Here is a 12,465-nt window from a genome sequence, read left to right on the forward strand (position 1 = left end):
TCACGTGGTATACACACACTGTTAACTGCTAGATTGAAATTGCTAAGCGACCTTCTTGCATCATTGTTAAACTGTTTGGATTCCTGACATCGGTAACCACTCATTTACATCCGAGGTTGTTTTCGATGGAACATGGTCGAGGAGTTCCGAATGTGCAGTTTTATCCTTAATCGCTGTCTCATTTTAATTGCACCGTCCCTGCGCCTCACTAAATGCAAGCATTCAATGATATTCATAAACAAGTAACTTGTTAAATATGCAAATACATACACTTTTATTTAAAATCGATACATACACATGTCCAACAAACATAAATAATTTGACTGATAAACATTAAACTACTTACTAAATAATGCACTTATGGAAACTAATGACTACAGATAACAAGATTGTAACAGTGAATATAATAGCAGAAAGCGCAAAAATATTAAATGATTGGTGAATGCTAAACGATATACTGTAGTCTACTATAGTCTCATAAGGTAGAAATAACGTGTTTTATGCTCATTTCTTTCAAATCAAACTCGGTATCCTTCATAAGAACCACTGTGTTTGACATTTATTCATCCTATTTGGAATATTAAACCAATATTATTAATTGTGAAAAAAATCTCTTTTGGGACTAAGAGTGCATCTTTAAGCAACATCTGTGTGTTCCCGATTTTTAAATACACGAATTCATAATGTGATTTGCAAACATGTATATACATTGTTTACGAGTATATGTTAAGACATATACATGATCAACTTGGAAGACATTTTTAAATATCCATAATTTATATCCTTAACATCTAAACAGCATAGCGACGAAGGCAAGGACAAGAGCGATAGCCCTGGAAACAGTCACGTGACTGGCGCTATTGCAGAGGTTTGTGCTGCAGTAGCACGTGTGGGTCGATAATAGATCGATTTCTGAGCAACTTTCCGCGTGGGCGGTCAATAAACACTCTCGGGTTACAACTGCAAAAACAACAGCATGGTTAAGCACTGAGATGTATATATACAGTTATATATGTACATGTATATGATTAATAATAACAATCACTCATGGCGTACAACAAACCGGTTTTGATATAGAACACAAACTTGATTCATAACATCATGTAGAATAACAAACCGGTTTTGATATAGGACACAAACTTGATTCATAACATCATGTAGAATAACAAACCGGTTTTGATATAGGACACAAACTTGATTCATAACATCTTGTAGAATAACAAACCGGTATTGATATAGGACACAAACATGATTCATATTATCCTGTTGCATAACAAACAGGTTTAGCTTTCAGAGACAACTCGATTCATGATATTCTGTAGCCTAACAAACCGGTTTAGCTTTCAGTGACAACACGATTCATGATATTCTGTAGCATAACAAACTGGTTTAGCTTTCAGTGACAACACGATTCATGATATTCTGTAGCATAACAAACTGGTTTAGCTTTCAGTGACAACACGATTCATGATATTCTGTAGCATAACAAACTGGTTTAGCTTTCAGAGACAACACGATTAATGATATTCTGTAGCATAACAAACTGGTTTAGCTTTCAGTGACAACACGATTCATGATATTCTGTAGCATAACAAACCGGTTTAGCTTTCAGTGACAACACGATTCATGATATTCTGTAGCATAACAAACTGGTTTAGCTTTCAGAGACAACACGATTCATGATATTCTGTAGCATAACAAACTGGTTTAGCTTTCAGTGACAACACGATTCATGATATTCTGTAGCATAACAAACTGGTTTAGCTTTCAGAGACAACACGATTCATGATATTCTGTAGCATAACAAACTGGTTTAGCTTTCAGAGACAACACGATTCATGATATTCTGTAGCATAACAAACTGGTTTAGCTTTCAGTGACAACACGATTCATGATAATCTGTAGCATAACAAACTGGTTTAGCTTTCAGAGACAACACGATTCATGATATTCTGTAGCATAAAAAACTGGTTTAGCTTTTAGAGACAACACGATTCATGATATTCTGTAGCATAACAAACTGGTTTAGCTTTCAGAGACAACACGATTCATGATATTCTGTAGCATAACAAACCGGTTTAGCTTTCAGAGACAACACGATTCAGAGACAACACGATTCATGATATTCTGTAGCATAACAAACTGGTTTAGCATTCAGAGACAACACGATTCATGATATTCTGTAGCATAACAAACCGGTTTAGCTTTTAGAGACAAACATGATTCATAATATGCTGTATAATAACAAACCGGTTTAGCTATAGGAGACAACATGATTCATATCATCCTGTAGCACAAGAAACCTGTTTAGCTTTCAGAGACAACATGATTAGTAATATACTTTAGCACAACACACCGGTTTAGCTTTCAGAGACAACATGATTAGTAATATACTTTAGCACAACACACCGGTTTAGCTTTCAGAGACAACATGATTAGTAATATACTTTAGCACAACACACCGGTTTAGCTTTCAGAGACAACATGATTAGTAATATACTTTAGCACAACACACCGGTTTAGCTTTCAGAGACAACATGATTAGTAATATACTTTAGCACAACACACCGGTTTAGCTTTCAGAGACAACATGATTTATATCATTCTGTAGCACAACACACCGGTTTAGCTTTCAGAGACAACAATTATTTAGATATGCAAGAAAAAATATCAGTTTTTTCGCAAGCCTCGTTCCCGGCTTACGCACGTGCCCTCGGGTCGGATTTTTCTATCCGTACCGGAAACACATGATAGCTACTTATAAGCTTTGAGAGACAACATGATTTTTATTATCCTGTAGAGTAAGAAGCAGGTTACATTCATAATTAATCGTAACAGTAATTTCTGTAGAACAACACAAATTTAACTTTCGGAATAATATACTGCATAACAATGTATCCACTTCCAACGCGAATGACGCAACGCCATTGGTACAGGACTGGTCACGTGGTGACTCTATAATTAACCATATTGGACAACTATATACTGTATATCGTATCGAAATAATTTTAATGCGTCTATTTTCCGATTCCGAAGATTAAAAGAAACATTTCTTATAAACTGATCAATGCTAACAGATTGTAGACGTGAAATATACGTTACGGGGTAAGTCGGTCACCTACTAGTTACCCCGTAACGGATAATACCGCCTTAGCAATCAGAGCAAAACAAACAACTGGTTTAGCACTTCGATTACATATGTACGATTAATAAATATAGTCATTCCTTTTAAACAAATGAGGCCGGTTTCGTATCAAGATACATTCATGATTATTATACGCCTGCAATAATAGCATTGTGAGTTGGTAACCATTGACGAAAATATAAGTAAGAATGATATTGACGCACGTAAGAGAATGTGCTAGAGTAAACTTACAGCCGTTGATCTTGATCTTGGAGCACGATTGGCAACCTGTCAAGGTCGTGACATCGGTGTGAGCGAGATCTGGGTTGTCATTGCAGGCAAAGCTAAGCCCGCACACGTAGCACTCGATCGCATCTGTCTGGCCATCTAAACGTGCAAAACAGAAACATTTGAGTAGATTGTGAACAGCCGACTCAATAATGAAGTAATGGAGAATACTGGGAGAAGCCCATTAGCCAAAAAAGAGAACATCATGTTTGCTAAAGAGTTACATATTAAACTCCACCGTAGAAAAAAAAACAACCACGAAGTGGTACTACGTTTCAGACCACACATGTATCCGAACTTGAACCATGTTCCAAACCACACATGTATCCGACCTTGTACCTTGTTCCAAACTACACATGTATCCGAACTTGTACCATGTTTCAGACCACACATGTATCCGACCTTGCACCATATTTCAGACCACACATATATCCGAACTTGTACCATGTTTCAGACCACACATATATCCGAACTTGTACCATATTTCAAACCACACATGTATCCGAACTTGTACCATGTTTCAGACCACACATATATCCGACCTTGTACCATATTTCAGACCACACATGTATCCGAACTTGTACCATGTTTCAGACCACACATGTATTCGAACTTGTACCATGTTTAAGACCACCCATGTATCCGACCTTGTACCATGTTTCAGACCACATATGTATCCGAACTTGAACCATGTTTCAGATCACACATATATCCGAACTTGTACCATGTTTCAGATCACACATATATCCGAACTTGTACCTTGTTCCAAACTACACATGTATCCGACCTTGTACCATGTTTTAGCGCAAAGATGTATCCGACCTTGCATCATGTTTCAGACAACACATGTTTCCGAACTTGAACCATGTTTTAGCGCAAAGATGTATCCGAACTTGTACCATGTGTCAGACCACATATGTATCCGAATTTGTACCATGTTTTAGCGCAAAGCTGTAACCGAACCTGTACCATGTTTCAGACCAGATATGTATCCGAATTTGTATCCTGTTTCAGACTACACATGTATCCGAACTTATACTATGTTTCAGACCACACCTGTATTCGAATTGTACCATGTTTCAGACCACACATGTATCCGAACTTGTACCATGTTTCAGACCGCACATGTATCCGAACCTCCACCATGTTTCAGACCGCACATGCACCCAAACTTGTACCATGTTTCAGACCGCACATGTATTCAAACCTGTACCATGTTTCAGACCGCACATCATCCGAACTTATACTAGGTTCAGACCACAAATGTTTCCGACCTTGTACCATGTTTCAGACCGCATATGCATCCGAACTCATACCATGGTTCAGACCATACATGTATCCGAACTTGTACCATGTTTCAGACCGCCCATATATCCGAACTTGTACCATGTTTCAGATCACACATGTATCGGAATTTGGAGCATATTTCAGACCACACATGTATCCGAACTTGTATCATAGTTCAGAACACACATGTATCCGAACTTATACCATGTGTCAGACCACACATGTATCCGAACTTGTACCATGTTTCAGACCACCCATGTATCCGAACCATGTTTGAGAGGGTTTTCTTTGTTTCGTTTCTACATTACTCCCATATCGAAATGGTTACGACTAGGCGGAGCTTAGCCGTTCAGTAACTAGCATGATGGAAAATAACAACACTATTAACTTTTAAAAACTGCACGTTAGTTATTAAGCGTTATCTTGACAATATAGCACAAAACTTCCCTCGTGTTCGAAATTATACTCTCACGCTTGAGCGCTCGAATTTTTGTGGAATCATTCGAATTGTGGGTGCCATCGACATAATATCATTAATATATATAAAGCGTTTATCGTGAGCTTTTAGGGTGGAATAAACGGTTAACTATGTTTCGTAGAAAGTTAAACCTGCCTTAAGCGCATAGAAACCCTATGAACAACATTCAACGACAACATCCCCCCCTCGGCGTTCATACGGATGCCGGACGAGTTAGGGACGAGCATCTGAGAGCATTTTATGGCAACAGCAGGCCCCGCAGCGTTCATACGGATGACGGACAAATTAGGGACGAGCATTTGAGAGCATCGTTCGGCAACTTGCGGGCACCTCAGCGTTCACACAGATGCCGGATGAGTCTGTGACGAGCATTTGAGAGTATTGTTTGGCAACACGCGGCCCCCTCAGTGCTCAGGAGAGATAGGGGCGAGCATTTTAGAGCATTGGTCGGTAACACGCGGCCCCCTAAGCGTTCATTAGGATGACGGACGAGTTAGGGGCGAGCATATGAGAGCATTTACGGCAACATCCGACCCCCTCCAATCAGCGTTCATACGGAAGTCGGACTATTTAGGGACGAGCATTTGAGACCTCAAATGTTCGACACCCGAAGCATGTTCATGATCACCTTTCGACGATCTTGCGATGTGCATGCGAGTCCGTCAAGTGCCCAATACGGTGTTTGAAACTGGATCAAATGCAGGGTTGCAGCAGAATACGGCCAACGGTGGGGTATGTAGGCATTTTTATTATCAATTTTTGTTTTTCACCAACGGACAATAAAAAACGGTAGGGTCGGCGCCTACATCCTAGATAGGGTCGGTTAACCCGAACCATTTTTAGGCCTAATCATGCGGTACCCATGCGACTTAGGCACGGGCGCCTTGCAATTTGAGTCGAGAAAACTTCATAAGGCACCTATAGTACGGTCCCGAAGAATATGTGACAATTACACACGGATGCCGCAATACCCTAAGATAACCGCGACTTTCCGAAATTATACAAAACCACCGTCGCTTTAAAAATATACGGGTCCCTGAATATTGGCAAGACGGTTGTTTATCAATATAGTACATTGTAATTGATATGTATGCATATATATAAGAAATAACATGAATATACGCAAATTCATGAACATCAAAAATGAAAAATCACGTACCTGCCAGAAGAACAACTGCTCCGATCAGAAATAACACAACAACGCTGGAAGTCATTTTGAAGAACTGAAGATGTGAGCCTTCTTGCCTTATTCACGAACAGTCCAGCTCCTTATGCTTGGCGTTGTCTGGGTGAGCCTCCTTGCCTTATACACGAACAGTCCAGCTCCTTATACTTGGCTTTATCTGAGATGGTCGTTAACAAAAATGCTAACTGACGTAATTCTTCAAGAGTTGTTTTGTTATTAAAAGTTGGCTACGGTATTGAGGTATTTGAGATTTTTTTTTCAGATAAACTTGAAGGCCATAATCAATCAAGTCGTATTATAATATCTATGGGTTGCAACGCTTTAGAGCCTGCTTTATAGCGGCTCACATTACTGCATACCATGAACAATATTAAAACAATGCTCATAAATGTGTTGTTGTTTTTTAATTGTCTTTCATAAATTATATTGATGTACATATTTGAACAATAAGTTATTGAACATATACTTAAGTCCAATTTATTAAGATTTGTGTGTTGATTTAAATACATTTTGTGCTTTTAAAACTGCACTCTCACAGATTTACCGTTTTGACAACTTTTAAAAAAAAAAAAATTTGTCTTGGAAAGAGCAAACTTTTGCATAAATATCTGCAAACCAATGATATAATATTGCTGACAACAAATCAGATCGTAGATTTTTATATTTCCGTTCGAAAATAAATGTTTGATGACTTGAACAGTTTAAGAAAAATGCATAAAACATCATTTTTTTAACTTAAATATAAAATCTGCGATCTAAGTTTATGTCAGCATTCTTATAAAACTGGTTCGGCAAAAACAGGCTCGTTCCAAGACAAAAAAATGTTGTCAAAACGTTCAATCTGTGAGAGTGCAGCGTTAAAATGAATTTCTTTATAAAATTGTGCAATGACGCTAAATGATAATAGTGCGCTTTTTAAAAATGATTCGACATGAGTTCTGAATCATAACATGAGCTGAGCTTGAGATTGAGAAATTATATTGGAGCCTGGTCAAAGTAAACTCTACCATTGTCAAATACTTACTTTACTGGGTAAATTGTCTAAGTCATATGCGAAATTTGAATCAAAAGAACTTTATTTGTCTTTCTGATTCATTTGTGTTGTGCCTTTATGGTACTATTTCATTTATGTATAAACTAATTAAGTGGCACTGATGAATTCTGAGTAATCACAGAAGTATCCTTCTCACTCTAAAAGTTACCTCCCTAAAAATCCGTTCCCTTAGATATAAACAACACAATTATTATAGCAAAATGTATGTATATAGTAAAAACTCGCCATGTCGAAGTCGTTGGGACCTGTAAATTATTTCGAGTAACGCGTATTCGATATAACCGAATTATAGAGTGTAAAATTAAACCGAAAAAATCCAAAAAGGTTCGACATGACTTGAACATCGAGACAACATAGTTCGACATAACGAGTGTACATGAGATTTGTGAGACCTCTGCAGGATGTCACATGCGCTCTCAGTCCACATTAAAGTTTTCAAAAACAAGCAGCTGTGTACTGACTTTGTAATACACACTACACATTATAACAAATATTTTATGTTATTATGTAAAATTTTACGAACTACTTCTTATGATGAACCGGCATATATCGGAGGTTGTTTTCGATGGAAAATGGCGGAGGAGTTCCGAATGTTATTAATACGGATACATAATACACATTAAAACACTTCAAATATTTTATGTTATTATGTATTTTTTTACGAACTACGTCTATTGCATATATTCGAGGTCGTTTTTGATGGAAAATGGCCGAGGAGTTCCTAATGTTATTAATGCAGATATTTGCTATAGGATCCATCTGTCCTTCTGTGAGCTTTAAATGCTTACAAAGCTGCAACTTTCTAACTGCACTGTCCCTCCACACCTCGCATTCGTTGATTATTATTGACGAGTAACTTGCATAATATCACGTGATACGCAAATTTCGTAATGACGTTGTGCGCTCTAAATTTAGATTATACTAATAGAAACTTTCGGTTTTGTTGCATTTTGTAATTGCGATAAATGCATTTTTTTATATTTTTTTTTCGGGGGGGGGGGGGGGGGGGGGGGTTTAAAAATGTTAAAATGGTTAAGAAGAGCCATTTTGATATACAAACACGAAAATAAACTTCCATCACCAAAACATAATGTGACTTTAAAGCAACATCTGTGGTTTCCTTGAGACTTTTTTATTATTTGGAATTTTATTAAACCAGTAATGCAACGTTTACACTATGTTCCCGGTGGCCACGGTAGCCCCGTTTCAGACCACTGTGGAGAAAAATGGATAAACGTGAGACAGCGCGAGGGAACGAGATATGCACACGTGACAGACCGTTATTGCCGTGCATGCCGGGCCAGAATTTTAAACTTTCAAAAAAATTGCCACGGCAGCCACGGTGTGGATGATACACGTAGTAGGTCGTAGTAAAACGGGGTAAACGTAATGACACGTGGCAGTACGTGACAGTACGTAATAGGCCGTTACACAACTTATAAATCGTCCGTAGGGGGCGGGAATCATATGTAATCCCTGGCATCTGAAATTCCTTTCCAGTTTTGTCACGTTGTGCTTCGTTTTGTCACGGTTTTCACGGCAAGCTAGGGTGATCGATAGCCGTTTCGTTACGTTTCATTTGCTGTGAAAACACCAAATCTTCTTAGTGTTCGCGTTCGATGCATAGGTAGCCTTGCCAAAACGTGGAAAGCGCATCAGACCTGGACAACGTGAGGGATCCCATCAGAACGTATCGGACCGTGACGCAACGTACATGCATCTCTGGTAGACCGCGCCCGGACCTTAGTGCGCCTTGGACGAACCACTTTTTCGCCCCTACGGCTTGTCAGGGTTACCTTGTTAAAACGTGAGGAAACTTAGCACAACCTAAGAAAACTTGTTTATGGAGACAAAAATGGCCAAAATCACACGGTGCAATACGTTTGGGGCAAACGGGGCTGCCGTGGCCACCGGGAACATAGTGTAAACGTAGCATAACTGGTAGAATATGCCAATATATTGTAACGAGCTACGCAGTCAAGGCAAAGCTTCCTTAAAAGTCAGGGAGATGTTGAAACACAACGCACACCGACTTGATCGTTTAAAGGATTATGGTGTATTCTTATATTAAACTTCGAATTATGAACATCAAACACATATAGTTAACAGATAACAGTTTAAGTTGCATGGGCTCTCACGTTTTCTATATTTGGTAACAATTAACTTTTTATTGTTAAAACAACTTGTTATTTATGTAAGGTCAAACTACTAGACTTTATCGAATTTACGTACGGTCAAACTACAAAACCAGTAGATCAGATTTACTGGTGTTTCCTAACCCAAACGAACTATTCGACATCAGAGGTCCAGCTCAAACATACGGGTTTACCCTAACCCAAACGAGCTATCCGAACTCAGAATTGAAGCTGCTGATCCCGGAGGGAACGCTGCTTGTTTAGAGAACCAGAGATGCCCACGTGATCCAAACTGACCAATGGCGGCCGGACCGGTCAAATGTCCAACCAATCAACGGAGGACCGTTGAAACCCTGACCAATCACCGAAGGACCGGAGGACTGCCACGACAGAACAGAAGGACCGGTAGGGCGGTATTCCTTGTGCCCACCGGGCGGTCCGGCAGCCATGACAATTTGTTTACAATATCAAAAATACAAATTCAAGACATAAAATCAAGCAGTAACGAAGTGGCTAAAATTATTTATGGTTGTTATAGACTCAGAGTATGTGCCATTGTCCTTATGGCTATTCCATTCAAGCATATAACAACTGGGGGGGGGGGGATTTCTTTAATTTGTTCACCCCCCTACAGAAGCAATTTTATCCTTTTAAGGTCAAATTACCGAACAAACACACCCATTCATGTACTATTAAAATAATTGTTTTCCCCTGTGAAATATGTTTTACTGGAATAGCTGTTGCATGTTTCTTCGCGTCCTTCGAATATGATCATTTCACACATTCATTTTCTTACATGTACATTGTAAACATTTTCTTCGTTTTCAATAACTATTTGCCAATGTATATAACTGTATAAAGTTTTTTTCTTTTTCTTTTAATGAATGCTCATAATGTCACTTTATTCTATACCAACCTTTCCGTTAAACTTTTGTTACACAATGATAACATTCATTTGTGGAAACAACTATATTTATTCCATTTATAAAACTTTTCAATAATCATTTCCCATTGCTTTTAAAATTCTGACATTATCATTCCCATTTGTTATCATCGAACTTCTAGAAAAAAAATGTAAATACCTTGCACATTTGCAACAAATGTTCATTTCATAAAACTGTTCCTACAAATTGTTCTTCTTCTTTATCATTTGAGAGCATTCATTTGTATGTTAATACTATTCATATTCAAAACATTACCAACATTTGTTTTGAATTTCTTTTTAAAATTTTAAAATCATATATTTGTATGCTGTTGTTAAAATTCTTCATCTTAAAAACTAATTTACTTTAATCTTTATTTCTCAAAACCAAGTCTGCCTTTTGTATTGGACTCTTCTAAACACTGCTTCACTGTGTTGTGCTTTGTTGTATATAAGTATGTATATGTTAACATCCATTTATCCCATTTTAAACTTCATTTAAGACTTTAAGTTTGCTATTTCTCAGGTTTTTATTAGTACCTGTATATGTTATGAAACTGTGTATTACATGTTGCATATTTCATACTCGAGGGACACATCTGCGTTTCAATACCATATATTGTTGATTGCATTCTGCATATCATGTTACACTCAATTTTGAATAAAAGTGCCACTTTTTATTTCTCAGTTCATTTTGCCCCATTTTACATTGTTTCCTGACTAACATGACTAGAACAAATCAGCCTTTTAGTCATTTATAGTGCTTATTAGTTCGGATTTCAGCACTTCAAAATACACAAAGTGCAGCATTTTTGCTTTTTTTTTCAAACAAAGTTCTCATTACAAAACGTTTCAATGTATATTACTCAAAATCTGTCTTAAAGTAAAATAAAGCTTGAAAGATGTCCTGCATTAATTGAATACGATTTGTCATCTCATCCATGTTTTCATTATATATATAATAAAACGAACCTAGGCTTATTAAAATTTCCATGTGTCAGTACTGAAACTGCCCATTTCGCCCCCTCACAAAACACTAACTGTACATTGTTATGGATCGATTTAGAGCGAACCTTTCTGCTGTCTCCTACAGCAATTTTGTACTTGTGCAGATATTTGCTCTAAAATCCATCTGTCCTTCTGCAAGCTTGAACGTCGTCTCGGCTTTGAAGTTTAATTGCTTTCAAAGCTGCAACTTTCTAACTGCACTGTCCCTCCGCACCACGCATTCGTTGATTTTCATGACAAGAAACTTGCATAATATCACGTGATATGCAAATTTTGTTATAACGTTTTGTGCTCTAAATGTAGATGATACTCATTATTATTTTCGGTTTTGTTTCATTTTGTAATTGCGATAAATGCATTTATTTTTTTTTTTATTTTTTTTTTTTTGGGGGGGGGGGGGGGTAAAAATGTTAAAAAGGTTAAGAAAGGTTATTTGGATATACATACACAAAAATAAGCTTAAACTACTATAACATAATGGGGCTTTAAAGCAACATCCTATGGTTTACTATACTATTTCCTTTACTACTTTTTTATACATGAGTTAATGATGTAATATGCAAATATATTTTAAGCCAATTATATGATATCCTTCAGATATTTTTCAACGAGTTCATTAGTAGTTACATTGTCCCAACTATATTTGATAACTTTAAAACGTTGTCTGGGGCGTGGCTTAATACATTCACAATACACAGGCGGGATACATACATGTATACAAAAACACGAAAATATTAATGTAGAATTTTATTGATGGAACGACAGTGACAGATGTTGTGAGCTTGGAAGACATTCAGTTTGGACTACTTTACTTAACATGTATTATATAAGTGATAAAAGTTTCACATTTGGATGGTTATATTAAACCATTAGTAAGGTTTAGCATGCAATTACAGACGAAATAAGTTTTCGAATAAAATTTCAGTTGTTAAAACACACATTTACATTGATGTTTAATTTCAAAGTAGGATTTAGCATTTGAT

The 12,465-nt window shown here is 37.3% G+C and overlaps 1 protein-coding gene across 1 annotated transcript; it reads right to left on the reverse strand.

Annotated features, from left to right (window-relative positions):
• Positions 1-266: 266 nt before the first annotated feature.
• LOC128245656 (uncharacterized) lies at positions 267-6,519 on the reverse strand. The gene is made up of 3 exons (XM_052963864.1): positions 6,337-6,519; positions 3,377-3,511; positions 267-960 (listed from the first exon to the last, which is right to left on the reverse strand). Exons 1-3 carry the CDS (start codon positions 6,389-6,391, stop codon positions 785-787), a joined length of 366 nt encoding a protein of 121 aa, XP_052819824.1. The 5' UTR covers positions 6,392-6,519; the 3' UTR covers positions 267-784.
• Positions 6,520-12,465: the final 5,946 nt, after the last annotated feature.

Source organism: Mya arenaria, chromosome 9, assembly GCF_026914265.1.
Source record: "Mya arenaria isolate MELC-2E11 chromosome 9, ASM2691426v1".
Classification (NCBI taxonomy): domain Eukaryota; kingdom Metazoa; phylum Mollusca; class Bivalvia; order Myida; family Myidae; genus Mya; species Mya arenaria.